The 18,959-nt window shown below is 49.7% G+C and overlaps 1 protein-coding gene across 1 annotated transcript in view; it reads left to right on the forward strand.

Moving 5' to 3' along the window:
* The window catches only part of TFCP2L1 (transcription factor CP2 like 1), a 70,305-nt gene that overhangs the window by 26,568 nt on the left and 24,778 nt on the right, over nt 1-18,959 (forward strand). Inside the window, exons 3-7 of the mRNA XM_003909229.3 lie at nt 10,739-10,815; nt 11,308-11,413; nt 12,124-12,230; nt 13,436-13,588; nt 17,927-18,037. Of these exons, the coding sequence (XP_003909278.1) occupies nt 10,739-10,815; nt 11,308-11,413; nt 12,124-12,230; nt 13,436-13,588; nt 17,927-18,037 (554 nt within the window). The remainder of the gene's footprint in view (nt 1-10,738; nt 10,816-11,307; nt 11,414-12,123; nt 12,231-13,435; nt 13,589-17,926; nt 18,038-18,959) is intronic.

Below are 18,959 nucleotides of genomic sequence, written 5' to 3' on the forward strand. Positions count from 1 at the left end.
CAGCTGCAAAAAGAAGGCCAAATGCCTTGCCCAAGGTCATGCAGGTGATGATCCATCAGGCTCAGGATTAGGGTCTGTTCCTGGCAAAGCGTTTTCCCTGAAGCATGCTGTCTTATGTGTGAGCGTTCTGTGTCAATAGACACTTGCATAATATTGCACGTGTGCAAGTGACAAGGTAGGCCATGCGTGCTGGGCACGATGAGTTCAGGATTGCGCTTTCTGCATCTACCATTATTACAGGACTGTTGGCATCCAGCCCTCCTTTCTCAGTGGTAATGATGGCCTCCATTATGTTTTATGTGGCATTAATTACCCAAACCAGTAACTGTTGGAAAGTAAACAACCTGTAAATCTTGGCTAGCTCAGGCAATTGCCTCCTGTTTTTGGGAACACCGTGATCCAGGCAGGAGGCCCTGCGCGGGGTGCTGCTCACTGGGGCACAGCCACTCTAGCTGTCCATGCTGCTCTGCAGGAGCACCTGGTGGGCACCACCCAGGGGAGGCCCTCTGGGAGAGGGGCAGCCTGCTTTGGGCAGTGCTGTGGTTGCAGCAGCAGACCCTGCAAGACAGTGGATGGCCTGGTGGAGTTATCCCTGCCTGGGGGCGTGTCCCAGCTGGCTCTGTGACCTTGGCAGTGAGGTCACTTGGTGTGTGGAGCTGTGTGAAGGCTGGAGGACAGTTTCTGTGTGCAGCGCAGAGTACAGTGACCTGTGCTTGGGTGGGGCTCTGTAGGAGGGCGCATACAGTACCTGTTATTTGGCTGGCTACTTGCTGAGTACTTACTATTAATACATGTGGGAGGGAAGTACATTATCTCATTTAATCCTCACAAGACTTCTGCAACAAACATTTTGCAGATTTGAGAGTGAAATGCTGAGAGGTTTAAGAACTCAGCTGTGGTCCTGGAGTATGGGCGCGTCTGACTCAACCCGGGTGGTGTATCTGACCTGACCCCAGCTCCCTTTCCCCTCTTGTCCTGGGCCAGGCTGTAGGCTACTGAGTCTTTGCCATTAACTTGCACTGTGATCTTGGGCCCATCAGCACCTCTCTGGGCCTTAGTTTCTTCATCTCTGAAATGGGCGCAGTCACAGTGTACTGTGGATTCTTCAGGGTGATCTCTCAATGAGACCCTGGGTTGATGGGACCTCTCCCTTGTCCCTGTCTTACATGGACTGTGTGTGTTTCGTGCTCTATGAACTGGACTCCCTTCCCCAGATACCACCTGTCTGATTGGCCTTTGGGTACCAACCTGACACTGGGAAAATAAATACCAAGCACTGTATTGTGAACATCCATTATGTACTTGGAACAGTGTGGAGTATGTTCCCCTCTTTTCTTTGTTTCGTATTTTTCAAATTCAGATGCAATATGTCCCTAGTTTTTTTTGTTTTTTTTTTTTTAAGCCAATACTGAAGATATATCTAATGTAACAGGGAAAAGTCCTTCTCTGCCCATTGTTAGATGTATATATTAGACTTACAAATATACAGGTTTGAGTATAACTTATTTTAAAACAAAAGTGCAGTCACACTGTATACGTACTCAGCAACTTGCTTTTTCGTGTGTGTGTGGTGGATGGCTTTTTACATCTATAACAGATCTAGGACTGCCTAAGCCTTTTTGTAATCCTAATTTTAAAATTATTTTTTAACTTCTAATTCAAAGTAATTTTCAATTTCAAACTATAGAAGAATTAAAAAGTTATTATGGTTAGTATGTATATCCTCCACCAGATTCACCAGTTTTTAATGTTTTGTCATACTTGCTTTATCTCTATAGATGCACCTATGTGCATTTATGTGTATCTATCTATAGATGTATATATATCTATAGCTCTATAGAGGGATGTATAGATAGGGATAGCTATTGATTTAGATATCTCTATTATATATATATTTTCCTCCCTGAATATTTTGAGAGTTAGTTGCAGACAACATGTTTGTTTTTTGTTTTTTTTTTAGACAGAGTTTCACTCTCCTGCCCAGGCTGGAGTGCAGTGATGCAATCTCAGCTCACTGCAACCTCTGCCTCCTGGATTCACATGATTGTCCTGCCTCAGCCTCCCAAGTAGCTGGGATTACCCACCTACTCCCAGCCTCCCAAGCCTCCCAAATAGCTGGGATTAGCCACCACGTCCGGCTAATTTTGTATTTTTACTAGAGACAGGGTTTCACCATATTGGTCAGGCTGGTCTCGAACTCCTGACCTCAAGTGAGCCACCGCGCCTGACCAGACAACATGATCTTTTATTCATACTTTAGCATGTATTTCCTAAGAACAAGGACATTCTTTTATATAACCACAAGCACATTATCAAATTTGGGAAATTTAACATCAATAGAATACCCTCACCTATCATCTATCCCTATTAAAATAGGGCCAGTTGTTCTGATGTCCCATAGCAGCTTTTTGGCTTGATCCAGACCCAGTTCAGGACTGGACGTTGTGTTTAGTTGTGCCACTGCTGACCCCGCTTGAATCTGGACGGATCCTCAGTCTCCCCTCGTCTTTCATGATGTTGATGCTTCTGAAGGGACAGGCCAGGAGATTGTAGGCGTTTGCTTGAGTTTCCTCATGATGAAATTCAGGCAGTGCACTTTGGGCAGGGACAAGAAGTAGGTGATGCCGTGTCCTCAGTGGTCCTTGCAGGAGGTGGACATGCTGCAGACCACTGGGTGAAGCTGTGCGCCTATTCTTCTGTGATGGGTCCATGGTTCAGTAGTAACGTGATTGCTGACCATTTTGTTGATTTCCAGTTTGGGGCTGTAGCAGTACTGCTGCTTTGAACATCCAGCCTTGTTCAGGTTTTTTTTAGCACATAAGCTGGCAGTTCTGTAGACTGGAGTCCTGGTGATGGGATGGCTGGGCGCTTATTAATATTGATGGGTATTGGCCAAAGTGCCCCATAGGCTGTGGCTTGTTATCTCCCAGCTCCAGCATGTGTGAGGCGAGGGCCTGTTTCCCCACATCGCTGTCCTTGTGGGCTGCCAGCAATCTGTTAGTTTTTTGCCATCTGACAGATGATCAGGCACTGGCTGCATTGTTTTCATCTGGCATTTCTTTATATGAGTGAGGTGGAGCATCTTTTCGTGTTCCTCATGGTTTGGCTAACAAGTTCCAGCTCTGTTTTTGCTGTAAGGAATTTAACACCAAATTCTGCCACTGTTAATTAAAAACTGACCACGTACCAGTATTGTCCATGGCGCTGGGCGTAGGGGTGACCTGGTTCAGGTGAACTGGTGGCGGGCCTGTTCTCAGAGCTTTCCGTTGTCCATTGAGGGGCTGTGACTTAGCCCTCATTCAAGGAAGAGGGGTGGGCAAAGTTGCAAAGTGCCAAAAGAAGTTGGGAGGAAGGAAGGAAGTCAACAGGAAGAAGAAAAATTACATGAAAGTTCCAAGTTTAGTGTCTAAAAACACAGTGCTTGAATGGATTGCCACCCTGCCCATTCATTCCTGTGTGGTGTGTGACCGCTTCCTGGCTGCAGTGGCAGAGTTGAGTAGTGTGGGCGGTCTCAGGTCCCACCAAGCTGACGATGGTTGCTATGCAGCCCTTGACGGGGAAGGGTTGCTGATGCTTGGGCTGGAAGGTGTTGGACTTGTGGGTTGCAGGCGAGAAGAGGGAGAGCACAAAGGTTAACTGAGTACTTGTGTATTTTATCTAGCTTTCCCCCTGCCCCCTGCTGCTCTTCAGGTGGGTAGAGGGCAGGAGGGGCCAGGGGGCGGAGTCTGAGCACAGCTGTGAGATTGGGGTAGAGAAGTTTCCGCACCCATTTGTGTGGCTCAGGCCATCCTTCTTGTAGGGTGGTGGGGTGTGGCAGGGTGTGGCAGCCTAAATCCAGCTGAGGAGCCCCACCCCTCCCTTGGGAGGGACAGTATTGCCTGGACACCCTCAGGCTATAGCTGGAGGGGAGGCAAGAGGGGGCCTCAGCTCAGCCTGCAGTGGGGGTGGGTGGTGGGTGGAGCCTGTCACTGCCCCTCCCCAGCCCCTGCCACTCTCAAGGTCACCTTGGCTCCTCTGGGCTGGGCTGGGCTGGCAGCTACCTGCTCGCTAGTTTTCATCACAAAGTAACCTGGGGCTCCTTCCCTGCTAGCTTTTAAAAGGCCTTTAATAGCCTGACAGTATAGGGTTGGGCCAGGTCTTTGGAGGGAGTCGCCTTGAAGCCTTTCCAGGCACTGCATGCCCAGTATGGTTCTACCTCCTGCTGAAGCTCTTACTGGACCCAGAGGTTTCCTGGGGCCATTGCAAGGCCTCTTATATGCCAAAGTCTCTGCTGGCCGCACCTGTAACCCTCCAACAACCTAAGCTCCGCCTCCCGGGTTCAAGCCATTCTCCTGCCTCAGCCTCCCGAGTAGCTGGGATTACAGGCACCGCCACCACACCTGGGTAAATTTTTGTATTTTTGTTTGCTTTTGTTTTTGAGATGGAGTTTCGCTTTTGTCACCCAGGCTGAAGTGCAATGGCGTGATCTCGCCTCCCTGCAACCTCCCCGTCCCAGGTTCAAGCAATTCTCCTGCCTCAGCCTCCTGAGTAGTTGGGACTACAGGCGCCTGCCACCGTGCCCAGCTAATTTTCGTATTTTTAGTAGAGATGGGGTGTCACCATGTTGGCCAGGATGGTCTCGAACTCCTGACCTCAGGTGATCCTCCCACCTTGGCCTCCCAAAGTGCTGGGATTACAGGCACGAAGCACTGTGCCCCAGCCACCTAGAATTTGTTATATATATTATGTGGTCGGGGTTAATTTTTCCATATGGATAACCAGTTATCCCACCCTATTGAGGAAAGATGGACCCATCATCATTTATAGTGTCATATATCAAGTTTCCAAATAAGGAAGTCTCGTCTGGGCTCCTCATTCTCTCCTATTGTTCTGTTTCTCCCCGTGCCAAAACAGCATGGTTTTAGTTGCCATGACTTTATAGTATGTTCAGAGTATGGCAACATATGTTTCAGGGGGACTAGTGTATCGCAAGGAAACAAATATCTAAATTTTATGCCACAGTGTGGTTATACATCCATGAGAGTTCTAGCTTCATCTTGGTTCAGAGAGCTGAGGGCATGGGACAGTAGGGATTTGAGCCCTGGGAGAAACGGGAGGGTTTAGATGTGTCAAAGAAGGTCCTGAAATAAAATGAATATCAAGAAGTTCAGGGGAAATGTAATAGATACACTCCTTGAATATTAGAGCCAGGTGGGACCTTTGCAGTAACGAAACATTGTGTGCAGGTGCGGAAGGGGCGGCCCGGTGGCCGCGTGTCCCACCTTTGGTGTCAGACAGACCAGGTTTGATCTTTAACAGGACACTTCACCTCTCTGGAACTTAATTTCCTCGTTTATAACATAGGGCAGCAATAGACTTTTCTTATAGGATTGTTGAGAGGACTAAGTGAAATGATGTACATACGGGGCTCGCAGTGTACTGGCACACAGCTACATGACAATTCAGTTTTGGTTATTTTTAGCCTATTTCCTTGATTCTAAGACCAGCTCCACCCTGCCCCCCAACACACATTTTACAATTCCTAAATTAGAACAAGCTTTACCACCACCTTCTACAATGATCCGTTTTCCCTCCTGGATCATTGTTTAGAACGTAGGAAACAAACAAACAGAAAGCTTAACTTGGGGAGTTACTCTGTACGACATTCGGCACACTTTAATCTGTGTGCAAAATGGAAGCAGATGCCTTCCAGAAAGGAGAGGTTGAGAGAGAATCATGGACAACTACAGCTGTCCTGTGCCCAGCACGTGACACCCACCGGGTGGGATGTGGCAAGTGTGGAGGGTTCTGGAAACCGAGATTTCCGCCCCGGGCTCTGCCACTTACGAGCTGTGTGAGCTTGCCCCAGTCAGGTCACCTCTCTGAGCCGCTGCTTCCCCCATCCAGCAGGGCGGGTGATCCTAACTGCTGCTGCCACTCATCTGGAGAGCCAGGTGCGTGACTACCTGAGTGGGCCTTGCCACACATAAGCACTCTGTGAATGGAGCTGTTTGCAGCTGTTCCCTAGAGGCACTCCTCCCCCTCTGCCTGGCTGTGCTTTGCTTTGGGGGATTTCTTCTTGTGTGTGTGTTTTTTTTTTTTTTTTTTTTTTTTTTAAAGACAGAGTCTCGCTCTCTTGCCCAGGCTGGAGCGCAGTGGCACGATCTTGGCTCACTTCAACCTCTGCCTCACGGATTCAAGCGAACTCTCTTGCCTCCGCCTCCTGAGTAGAGTAGCTGCGATTACAAGATGCGCCACCACGCCCGGCTAATTTTTGTGTTTTTAGTAGAGACAGGGTTTCGCCATGTTGGCCATGCTGGTCTCGAACTCCTGACCTCAGGCGATCCATCTGCCTTGGCCTCCCAAAGTGTTAGGATTATAGACGTGAGCCTCTGTGCCTGGCTGGCTTTGGGATTTCTTTATCATTCTTCCCCTGAATTACAGAAATCCTGCCCACTCTTCAAAGCCCATGTCACATGTTTTCTCATCCCCTGGTTTGAACCTGTCTCACACTCCCCGCCTCATCTTGGATGCCTATTGGTCACTTTTGGGCCCCCTTTGTCACTTATGGAATTTTCAGCGTTATAATATGGCTCTTCCAGGACTGTTTGATATACTCCAGAGGATTGTCAACCCTTTGAGGGCAGCAGTGTGTCTTAACTTTGGCAAACCCTGTAATGCTAACAGAGAACAGCACTATAGCACTGTAAAGAAGGTGAAATCACATGTATGCATTTGCTGAGTGCCTACTGTGTGCACACAGTGCAGTGGTGAGCAGAACAGACACAACCCGCGTCTTCTCATGGCCCACTGTTCTGGTTCCTACCCACGCCCAGCAGTGATGCCGGCCAGGCAGAGAAATGCCCTTGTGCCTTGGGTCAGTTCAGCCTGCTCGTCAGCCTGTGTGTGAGCTTCTGCATGGCTTTTGGGATGGTGCTGTTGTGCTGTGTGAGTTAGGTGGGAGGTCAGCTTGGGCCCACCGTGTTGGCATGGGGGTAGGCATGCAGAGGGTGGCTGGATGTCCATCTGCATGGCTAGAAAGGAGGATCTGGTGGTGAAGTGTGTGGATCAGGACCCCGCTGCTGGTGGAAAAAGCTCATGCAGCCGTGATCCCTGGCCCAGGAGAAGCTGTGATCCTGAGCCTAACGCCTCCCTCAATGGCTTTACCCTCCAAGTGGCTGCCCTTACGTTCAGGCCTGGAAATTACTCTCTACAGGACAGGAGGCGCCTGCTGTTTGGCGTAAGTGGAGGTTGCCCTGCAGAGCCTGGAGGTCAGTGCTAATTGGGCCCTGTGGCACCCGTAAACTCACTTAATGACCACCTGGATGTTGGGCCTCATGCTAGGGCTTGCGTTCTTTATCTGCAAAGGCAGAGGACACTGGAAAAACCAGTTAGGGTGTGTGAGGAGCATTTTATGTCGATATCAAGGGAGTGCTGGACTCTTGGTTCAGGAGCCTGGAAATATATGCGATCTGGCTTTTTCAGAAAGTCGGCCATGTTGAATACGGCAGCAAGACCTTTTTAGGAGTCACATCTGAACAGGCAAGTGGGCAGGACGAGAGTTTGGGGTTTGCTCCTCTTCCCTCTGATGGGAAAGGTGCCCAGCATGTCACCATGAGCAGCACTGGGGTTCGGCGTGGTCAAGAAGTGTTCACTGGCATGGGACCAGAGACCTTTGGAATAGCTGAGACGGAGTATGGCCCAGTGGGCATGGCTGTGCTCGGCCAGCGTCTTGGCCGGTGGGGAGCTGTGGTGAGAACTCCAGGAACATGCGCCATGTGGCTCTGCTGCCCTCCCTGTTCCTAGGATTCCCACCCACCACATTTGGCATCAAATTATTGCTCAGCAAACCTTTCATTTTTATTTTTGTAGAGACGGCAGCTCGCTCTGTTGCCCAGGCTGGAGTTGGAGACCAGCCTTCCTCAGCCTCCCAAAGCACTGGGATGATAGGTGTGAACAAACATTTCATATTCTTTGTCCATTCCATTATTCGTTGGTGAGGGTGGGAGTGTATTTGCTTTCTGTGGCTGCTGTAACAAGTGGATACAAACGTGTTAATTACAGATGCATTAACTTAAAACAACAAATGATTCTCTCACCATTCTGGAGACAAGCAGTCGGAAATTCAGCAGGGTTATGCTCCTGGGGGATCTTGGGGAGACTTTGAGCTTTGGTGGCCCCAGGCTTCCTTGACCCGTGGTGCCGTCACTGCAGTCTCTGCCTCTGTGGTCACATGGTGCCTCCTCTCTTTTCTGTCTCTTGTGTTTCTCATAAGCACACTTGAATTGAGGGCCCACCCTGATAATACAGGGTGACTTCCTCATCTCAGAATCTTAATTGTGTCTGCTAAGACTACTATTCCAAATATAAGGTCACATTTCCAGGTTCTGGGGATTAGGATGTGACATCTTTTTGGGGACCACCATTCAACCCACTACAGGGGTATTTTAGTACTAATGAATTGCTTTTTGAGCTATATAATGGCTCTTTTCTGGGCGTGTTGGCTCGTGCCTATAATCTTAGCACTTCGGGAGGCCAAGGCAGGGGGATCACTTGAGCCCAGGAGTTTGAGACCAGCCTTGGCAACATAGTGAGACTCGGTCTTTACAAAAATAACAAATTAGGCATGCTGGCGTCTGCCTGTAGTCTTAGCTACTTGGGAGGCTGAGGTGGGAGGATAGCTTGAGCTGGGAGATTGAGGCTGTAGTGAGTCGATTGCACCACTGCACTCTAGCCCGGGTGACAGAGCAAGACTCTGTCTCAAAAAATAAAATAAAATAAATAAAAACCCATAGTCACTGGATTTGCTCTTCCTAGTCTGCAGTTGCATTAAGTTTTTTATATTCATATATAGAAATAATTTTAAATTTTATATAGCCAGATGTCCTTTTCTTTCCATTGGTTTTAGGTTCAGAAAGTTCTTTCTTATTGAGTATCTGATAAATAGTCATTCATGGTAAAATAAAACCTTAAGAAATTGACTTTTAAAAACATCGACTAATGAGAATTGTATTTATCATGTGCAACATGATGTTTTGAAATACGTATCCATTGTATATTGGTTGAGTCTAGCTAAGTAACATAGACATTACCTCATATTTATTATTTTTTTGTCGTGGGAGCACTTGAAATAGACTGTTAGCAATTTTCTAGAATACAATTAATTGTTATTAACGATAGTGACCATGTTGTTCAATAGATCCCTTGAACTTATTGCTCCTGTCTAACGGGAATTTGTATTCTTTGATGAACATCTTCCCTATTCCTCCACAAGAAATTGACTTTTTAATGTAATGATAACTTGTTTTGATATTTGCTGTGAGGATCTGCACTCGGAAAGAAACAGCTAGTCTCCACATGTGATAAAATTTCATAGATCTATACACATGCAAGCCTACAGAAAAAGAGAGAGGGAACATGCAAAACCCAGAGAAATCGAAGTAAGATCTGCAGTTTTGATAATGTACCACGGGTCCATCAGATGCTGCGATGGGGGATGCTGGCACAAGGTACACAGGACTTTAATGTACTTTTTTTTTCTTTTTTTTTTTTTTTGAGACCAAGTCTTGCTCTGTTGCCTAGGCTGGAGTGCAGTAGTGCAGTCTTGGCTCACTGCAACCTCCGCTTCCTGGGTTCAAGTGATTCTCCTGTCTCAGCCTCCTGAGTAGCTGGGACTACAATCGCACGCCACCATAGCTAATTTTTATATTTTTAGTAGAGACGGGGTTTCACCATATTGGTCAGGCTGCTCCAACTTTCTGACCTCCTGACCTCAAGTGATCCCACCTGCCTCAGCTGGGTGCTGGGATTACAGGTGTAAGCCACTGTGCATGGCCATATTTTTATAACTTCTTAAGAGTCTGTAATTATTAAAAATAAAAAATTAAAAAGCTAATTAGATATACCAATACCAATTATTAAATTATTTATTGTATTATTTGTAAAACACCCTTTATTAAGTTGCGGTATATGCTAGAGTCTTGTAAAATTGTAGTTCAACATTTAATTTTGGGAAAATTGACATCATTTGAGATATATATATATATATATAAAAAACAGTCTTCCCTTCTGGGAGCATGGTGTGTCCTGTTTATTCATGGTATATTTTATATTTCAATAAAATGTGTGTAGTTTCCTTCAGATTTCATAGATGTTTTTAAATGTTCTGTTATTATGGCTGGATGTTTTTTCCATTTATATTCTTTGTCCAGCCTGTGCTGGTTATATGTCCCTGAATATAATTTCCATACCCTTTCAAATGCATGGAATTCTTTTAACTGGGGAACATGCTTTGCATTCTCCTATTAGAGGCAATGTTTAACAGGCTTCTTCGTTCCTTCAAACCTGCTCTCAGAAAGGCTGTGGTTGGTTATTTACCCTGTAATGTGAATTTCAGTAGCTGTGTTCTCCATCCTAATGTATTGGAGGGTTTGTAGAGACGTATGAGTTTGTGTTCAGAGATTTTAATGCTAACTGTATTTTCCTGGATTCTGTTTGTTTGAACATTGTAGAAGTGCTGTCTCTAGTAGGGTCACACGGTATATTGCCTGGGGTATCCTAGGCTCGACCAGGCGGGGTGGACAGACTGATGTCAGTCCAGAGAGTGAGCTGAGCTAGCTGTGGGCTTTCTTCTCTGCTTTGCTCCCCAGGGCCTTGAGGCCTGGATGGGCACTGAGGGTATTGAGAAGGCTGCTAGCTGGATGAACCCCAAATTTAGGAACACTCAGAAATGGAAAATGTACCATTAACCCCCATCCAGGTCAGTCTTACGAAATCCGACTACTGGAGAATCGGAAGCTGGGCGACTTTCAAGATCTGAACACAAAATATGTCAAGGTAAGCCTCACAGGCCGTTCTCACCGCCTCAGGGAGAGGGGCCTGATTAGGGTCTGGGCACCTGGGCTTGCTGGAGTTGGGCACGAGTAACTGGAAGGTTAGGGAGAGGCCAGGTTCAGCTCAGCCCTCAATGGTGAGACAGCCCCTGTTTGGCTTCTCTGGAGCCTGTTGCCTAGGTGGGGGTTAGATGGGCTGGCAGCATTGAACTTTTCTGAGCCTCAGTTTGCTCATCTGCACAAAAGGGTTAATAAATTAGACATAAACACACAGCATTTAGTAATACCGGGACAAATGGTAGTCATCGCTGTTGTTGCTGTTGTTAGTGTTACTGGGATCTGAGGAGGGGATAGTGGGCGAAGCTTGAGAACTGGGAAAGGAAACTCCAGGAGAAGGGGCCTCAAAGGTGGGAGGGTTTGCTGTGGCTCAGGGAAAAGAGGCGGGTTCCTCTTGGTCCCCACGGTCACTTGTTCCCCTGCTGGCCTCCCTCCCCAGAGCATCATCCGCGTGGTCTTCCATGATCGCCGGCTGCAGTACACGGAGCACCAGCAGCTGGAGGGCTGGCGGTGGAGCCGGCCGGGAGACCGGATCCTGGACATCGGTGAGTCTCCTGGCCGGGAGAGGCCAGGCAAGGCTCGAGGCACCCACGCCACGTTGGGTTCTTCCTGGATGCCACTGGGACTTATGCCGAGAAGGCGTTTTAGCTCGCGCCTGCTCTGTGTAAAACCCCACGGGAGCTTGCAGAGCTGACCATACACTGGGTCCTGCCCTCAAGGAGTACCCGTTTTCAGTGGAAAAGAAAGGTCTGTGGAATTGAGAGACCTGCTCACAGGGAGTTCCGGGAAGGCTTTGCGGAAGGATGGTGCCTTAAAGGATTTTGATAAGTGTTGAAGATAACCGTGAGCATCACAGAGATAGATCGGCAATGGAAATGGAATTTGGGGCCTCAGGGACTGGCCCACAGTCCTTTACCCATAATCCTTGTGGCCAGGTGGGTTTTGAAATTCAGAAGCTAGAATGCCAATACGGTGTGTGTACCCAGAGCATTAGGGAACATCTCCAACAGGCAGCCAAGCACGGTCATATTTCTGTAGCAAAATAAAATGACGGTTCATACATAATGGGGTGAAGACGACACAGTGCTTGTGGTTCAGGTCAGGCTTTCCATCCAGTAAGTTATGCAAAACTTTTTCAGAGCTTTCGGCATTTCACATTGGGGTGAAGGAATTGGGACCTGTAACGGGGGTCCTTCCCGAAATATTTGGGAGAGGCTGACAATTGCACTTTCTGTGTGTGTGTGTGTGTATGCAGATATTCCACTGTCTGTTGGTATCTTGGACCCCAGGGCCAGCCCGACCCAGCTGAATGCAGTGGAGTTTTTGTGGGATCCTGCGAAGAGAGCTTCTGCATTCATCCAGGTGGGCCACAGGGAGCTTGCCCTCCAGGGGAAGACCTAGCCTTCGGGGTGGCCGGCTTGCAGTTTCTCAAAACTAACCCATCTGGAAGGGTCTGGATGAGCTTCTGCTCCCTGTCACTGAGAAGGAAACTGCAAGAGAGAGAGAATGAGTGTTGCGAAGAGTCACAGAGCTCGTTGGTCCATATTTAGGGAACAGAGTGGGGAGGGTTTTAGAATTCTATCTGGGTTTTGCCCATAGAATATATAAGCTTTATACATGAGTATTTCCCAACATAAATCATTTGAAAGTAAACATGTTTTCTGTTATAGTTTCTGTTATTGAATGAATTATTTTGTTGTCAAGCGCTGGTGTGGATCCAGCCTTTTGTTACATGCCACGTGAGATCATGGTGGTGAAGGATGTGACTGTGTTGTTGTGGTTGTGGTTCTGCCTTGATCCCGCCTCTCTCGCTTGCTGTGTGTCCTTGAGCAAGTCTCCTCCCCTTTCTGAGCCTCTTAGTTTTCTAACCTCCCATCTTATAGATCAGATAATGAATACAGAGCTGTTAGCACTGCCTGGTCCCTAGGAATCACTCAATAAAAGTTAGCAATCTTTTCTTTCTCTCTTTCTTTCTTTTTTTTTTTTTTGCAATTACAATATTCTCAATATATTTAAAAATTATTACATTGTTATTATTGTAATTATATATTGGATTCTTATAATATTATTGCAGTATTATAACAATACATTGATATCGAGTCCATTTATGTAGTAGGAACTTACCAGAAATACAGAAATGGTTCCAGCCTTCTGCTTATGCTTCCAGCCTGGCCTGAGTAGCTTGGACACCAGGACGTTAGAGAGGGGTTAGGGCTGTGCTGTGGTCCCTGCCCTCCGTCTAGGATTTGCCAAGGGAAAGGAATCTGGGTGAGGAGTTAGGTTGAGGTCATTGGGGTCAGTGACCTGGGGAGTGGTGGGGACTTAACTGGTCAGGCAGGGCCTCCACAGTAAAGAGACAAAAGTGGGGATGTGTGTCTTTTGCAGGGAGGGGAGCAGGGAGGCCACCGGCCTGATGGAGTGGACAGAGTATTGGGGAGAGCAGGAAGGTCGGGGCAGTCCTGCACTGACCAGGCAGGGAAGGACACCTCCACATAGAGGGGGCGCTTGGGGGATCCAGGGCCCTGCTTGGTACTGCCTTGCCACCTGCCTAACGCTTCTCCTCCCAGGTACACTGCATCAGCACAGAATTCACCCCCAGGAAGCACGGGGGCGAGAAGGGAGTGCCCTTTCGGGTCCAGATTGACACGTTTAAGCAGAACGAGAATGGGGAGTACACGGAGCACCTGCACTCAGCCAGCTGCCAGATCAAGGTGTTCAAGGTAGGATGGCTTCGCAGGCTCTGCCCTGCCCTGCTGCTGGCCTGGCCCGTGGTCACAGTCACCTGCAGAGACCCTGGAGATTCCTCTTAGAGGCCCGGCAAGGAACGCAGCATCCCTTTAGCACATGGCTTCTACCTGGACTCCTAATGCGCACAAGCTGCAAGTCCAGGCACCACAGGCTGCTGCTGCCCTGCTGGGGGCATATTTTCACCTGTGGCACCCGCTCAGCTTCCGGCAGAAGCATCGGCGTGGATGTCCGTCCTGGCTGTCGGTCCTCGGCGCTACTCTATAAGAATGATTGGATTTGTACATTTTAGCTTTTTTTCCTCCCAAGCACATTATAGTAGCTCACGGGTGCTCACGTCCGGATTCTCCTTAAAAATCAAAGCAAGAGTCCCTCCCTGCTGGAGGCCTGGCCTCAGATCTTCCTGTTTAGGACTTGAAGCCATTTTTCTCTTTGCAGTGACTTCCTGTTAGAGAAACATTTTCAGGGGGACCGTCTCTCTTTTCTCTCCTCGCTTCATTCCTTACAGTCGCCTGTCACTATTTTCCATCTCTTCAATCTGGACTGATTATTTCCTGAAGACAGTAGCCAGCGATACAGCTCAGTGTCCTGTGTGGCCTCAGGGAGATGTGGAGGGTTGCATGAGCTTGCATCATTCTCAGGGCGCGAGGGCAACCCATGTCCAAGCAGGCCCCAGCCCCACAGTCCCCAGCCCCTATAGGCCCTGTCTGCCGGGGCCACTCTGGCAGGTGTCTGCAGAGAAGTAGTGGACCCACCTTCTGGGCTGGAATTGCCTTGAGTAACCAGCCCTGGTGCTTATTCCAGCTTCCTCTTGTTTCCCATTCAAGTGTATTTGGAGCCTGCTGAGAAAGTTCCATCTTCTGGGTCTGGAGACCCAAGAGGCAGTTGCTTTAGACCGGACCCTTTAGAAAGCTGGGTGTGTGCTGATCTTCCCCCAGACCGAAGGCACGGGCCTGTGGAACACCCATGCTTGGAATGGAAGTGGGAATAAATGCCCACGGGTAGAACCATAAACCGGGGGGGCAACCCTGGAGACAGGGATGGTGCCATTTCTCAGAGCCTGGGCCACAGTGAGCACTGGGCTGTGATCTGGGGACACTATCACCATCACAGCTGCAGGAGAGAGGGCTGAGGATGAGCTGATGGAGTCTGCACTCAGGAGACAACACAGCCAGGCTGCCTGAGAGTTGTGGGCACAGGGTTCTGAGGCCCCCGCCCAGTTCTGTGGTTTGGGACGTCTTGGTTAGTCAGTGATGTCGGCCCCAAGTGGGAGGCAGAAGTGGCAGGAGGGATGTGTGTTCGTCTTTCCTGGCAGAGCAGTGGCCTCCAAGGGGAGCTGTGCTCCTCTGCTCTGCTTGTTTCCTATTGCTGCTGTCACAAATGGCCACAACTTTTGACTTAAAACTGTGTGCATTTATTATCTTCCAGTGCTGGCAGTCAGAAGTCCGGAATGGTCCTCACTGGGCTAAAGGTGTCAGCGGGCCTGCGTTCCTTTCCCAACGCTCTGGGCGGGGCTCTTGCCTATTCCAGCTTCTAAAGCCGTTTCTAGGTTCACGGTTCTACCTTTGTCCTCAGAGCCAGCAAGAGCAGGCTGAGTCCTTCTCACATGGCAGCCCCAACCTCTCGTCTGCCTCCCTCTTCCTTTTGTAAGGACGCTGTGATTACATGGGGCTACGCAGTTAATCCCGGATAGTCTTCCCATTACATCAGTTGCGTAGCACTCTTAATTCCATCTGAAACCTTGATTCCCCATTTGCCATGTTAGGTGACGTATTCACAGGTTCTGGGGATTAGCAAACAGCCATCTTTGGGAACCATTATTCTGCCGACCATGTCCACCAAGCAGTGGGCCTGGCAGCCCCGTGGTATCACTATCTGCTCTGGGATCTGACGGTCCTGGACACCTGCATGGCTGTGTGCTGTGGTCTTTGCCTAGCCTGCGGTTCACTGTTGCTCTGACTACCACCTCCCCTCATGTGCAGACTGCGTCTCTGCCAGCCTTGGCCCCGGTCAGGTAGCGGTTCACTCCCTCACCAGGGATGTCAGGTTAGTTCTGCTGCTGTCAAGGTGTGTGCCCTGGGGAGACATTGTGCTGGGCAGTAGGAGAGAAGTGAGGTGGCATCTCCACCCCCATGGGGTGCCCTGTGCACCCCTTCTATGCCTTGGGTCAAGCTTAGGAGTGGGGGCTCTGTCTACCAGGCTCCTCAACCCATGCCAGGCATTGCTCGGGGAGTCGGGCTGGAAGCTGCCTGGTCTCAGTGCCCCGAGGAAGGCCTTGGCATCTCCCGCAGAGAGTAGGGGTGGCAGGAGCCCCTCGTCACCCCAAACTGGCTCCTCAGAATGCCTGAGGTGTCCTCCCACCTGCCTGCCCCCACTCACATAACAGATGCAGTTGGTGTGCACAAGCCAGGCTGAGCTGAGCCAAGTTGCCTGTCACCCCTCCCTCTGCCAGTCACCCCAGTTGCTGGGAAGCCTGGCTTGTTGAAGCCACTCCCTGGGACGCTGTGTGGGGTGTCAGGGTCACTGAAGGGAAAGGCAGGGCTCCTCTCTGAGCAACCAGCTCCCTCCAGGCCTCATCAAGGCCCAGTGCGTGCCCCGCATGCAGGCTCCGCCATGGTCTGGCTACAACCCCGCCTTGCCTGTACCCTCTGTGCGTAGAAGAGGAATCTCCTGAGGGACAGGAGCTGGAGGTGGAGCAGGGAGGCCAGGTCGTGGGAGTATGGCTGCCACACGCCCCACTCTTGCCCAGGATGCTGGATCTGTTACTCACATCCCGGTGTGACCTCTGCCATCCTGCTTCATCCAGGGCAGGCATCACTCCAGGGCAGCGGGGCCCCAACCTTTTTGGCACCCGGGACTGGTTTTGTGGAAGACTGTTTTTCCACGGAAGAGAGGGGGATGGTTTCAGGATGATTGAAGTGCATTACATTTATTGTGCACTTTATTTCTGTTATGATTATTTGTAATATATAATGAAATGATTATACAACTCATCATAATGCAGGATCAGTGGGAGCCCTGAGCTTGTTTTCCTGCAACTAGATGGTCTCATATAGGGGTGAGGGCGGACAGTGGCCCATCATCAGGCATTAGATTCTCATCAGCAGCACACAGCTTAGATCCCTTGCAGGTGCAGTTCACAAAAGGTTTTGCCCTCCTATGAGGATCTAATGCCGCCACTGGTCTGACACGGGAGGCAGAGCTCAGGCGGTCATGTGAGCAGTGGGGAGCGGCTGTAAGTACTGTGAGGTATTTACTTCACAGTAAGATGACGATGAAGCTTTGCTCACTCACCTGCTGCTCACCCGTTGTGGGGCCCAGTTCCTAACAGGCCGTGGGACCGGCACCAGTCCGTGGCCTGGAGGCTGAGGACCATCGCTCTAAGAGATGCTCCCTAAAAACCCTTGATCTGGGAGCCAAAAGCCGTAGCCTGAGAAAGGTGACTCTGGAATGAAAATCCCTCAAGGTGCCATTGAGCTTGAACTACTGTTTTCATCATCTGCCCACCACACGTAGCCTGCTGTGTGCGTAGTAAAACTGCTCGGTTCCAGCACTGCTCGGAGTCTTTACATCTGACTTCGCCAAGTAGGCGTGAGCTCATAAGATGCAAATATTCAGCAGACTACATAGTGAGGTCGAGAAGGCCCCCATGGTGGCACCTGCGGGCCCAGCCTGCGATGCAGCACACCTGGCCACTCTCACTTGGATCCTCTCCCATCCTGATGAACCCCTTAAGCCTCAGTTTCCCACTCTGTAAATGAAGGGAATAATAGTAGGCGTGAGGCCTACACACCCTTCGAAAGTTGCCCCGGTTTGCAAAGCACCCGCGATTGTCAGGCTCTCTCTCTGGATGGAGACGTTCCCCTGCAGACAGAGTGTAAGCTGGGCCTCAGCAGGTGTCCTGAGCATTGAGGGTAAGGAGGCTTTCAGCTTATGGCCAGGATTTCTCAGGTTGCAAGCACAGACTAAATCCAGACCAGCAGCCTGTACTTCTTCCACTTCCGTCTGCTCTCCCTGGGTAACCCAAGGAATGCACTGGGATTCCTTGTGGGTCCCCAGGGTTCCTTTTCATAAGCGAGTGGCCCTGGGAAACCATCTTTTCCCCTTGAGCAGCAGAGTGCAGGACCCGTGGCAGGTTCCGAGTTCCTCAGGTGGGGAAACAGTCAGGCAGAATGGGAGGGGAGATAGGTGCTGTCCTGCCCCTGAGTTCCTGCACCCTGGGGCCCTGGGTGAGGTGGGAAGCAGGAGAGGGCTTGGGGGCTGCTGCCTCTGTCAGTTTGGGACTAATTGGACTCTATCCTCTGTGCTCGCAGCCGAAGGGAGCCGATCGGAAACAGAAGACTGACCGGGAGAAGATGGAGAAAAGAACTGCCCAAGAGAAGGAGAAATACCAGCCGTCCTATGAAACCACCATCCTCACAGAGGTGAGCCGGCTGGGTGCGGGGACAGAGCCTCAAGGGCCTTCCACCAGGAGCGGGGCTGCTGGCTTAGATTCTTGGAAAATGGCCCATCTCGGCTGAGTGCTTCTGAGAGTGCTTATTCCGCCGTGGTGGGTTCCAGTGTCTGGAGCTTGTGTCCATCTGATAAGACCCAGTGGCCCAGGAGGCATTTCAGAAATAACTTCCAGCTCTGCTCCCTATGAACGCGTTTGTGCTTTCCCAATTTAGGTTCCTTTGTGTTTTTGAGTAGGTAATGTATTCACATAGTTTTAAATTCCAAAGGTACGAGAGAATGTACAACAGAAAATGTCCCTCTCAGTGCCATCCCTGCCTCGTGGTGTCTCCCCTCCAGGTCAGAAACCTTGTGCATCTGGCCCAACTTTGTCTGCAGGTGAAGCCAGTGTAGACACATGTTTGCCCCGTGCCTGCATTTATACACCAGCAGTGTACATAGACACACCTTGCTTTTTTCCATTATTAGCTTATCTTGGTGCCTGATCCCTACAGCTTTCTAGTTCCTTACCCAGCTGCGTGGCATCGTGTGTGATGGCCTGTTGGTGGATGCGGGGTCGTTTCTGAGCTCCTGGAGTTTCAGGCAGTGGTGTAGTGAATAACTGCGTGTGAAGGTCTGCACACGGGAAGCAGTCGGCAGACTTCCTTTCTCAGTGGGATCTCTGGGTTGGAAGGTGTCGGCACTTGTTATTTTGCTGCCTGGTTGTATTTTCTCTTAACCCGGACAGCAATGCCAGCCTGCTCCAACTCTCCATATGTCCATGGGAACTCCTGAGGAGCTTGCTCTTCCTCTTCCCTTTTTCCTTTCTTTTTGAGACGGAGTCTCACTCTGTTGCCCAGGCTGGAGTGCAGTGGCACAGTCTCGGCTCACTGCAACCTCGGTCTCCTGGGTTCA

Source organism: Papio anubis, chromosome 10 (assembly GCF_008728515.1).
Source record: "Papio anubis isolate 15944 chromosome 10, Panubis1.0, whole genome shotgun sequence".
In the NCBI taxonomy this organism is placed as follows: Eukaryota; Metazoa; Chordata; class Mammalia; order Primates; family Cercopithecidae; genus Papio; species Papio anubis.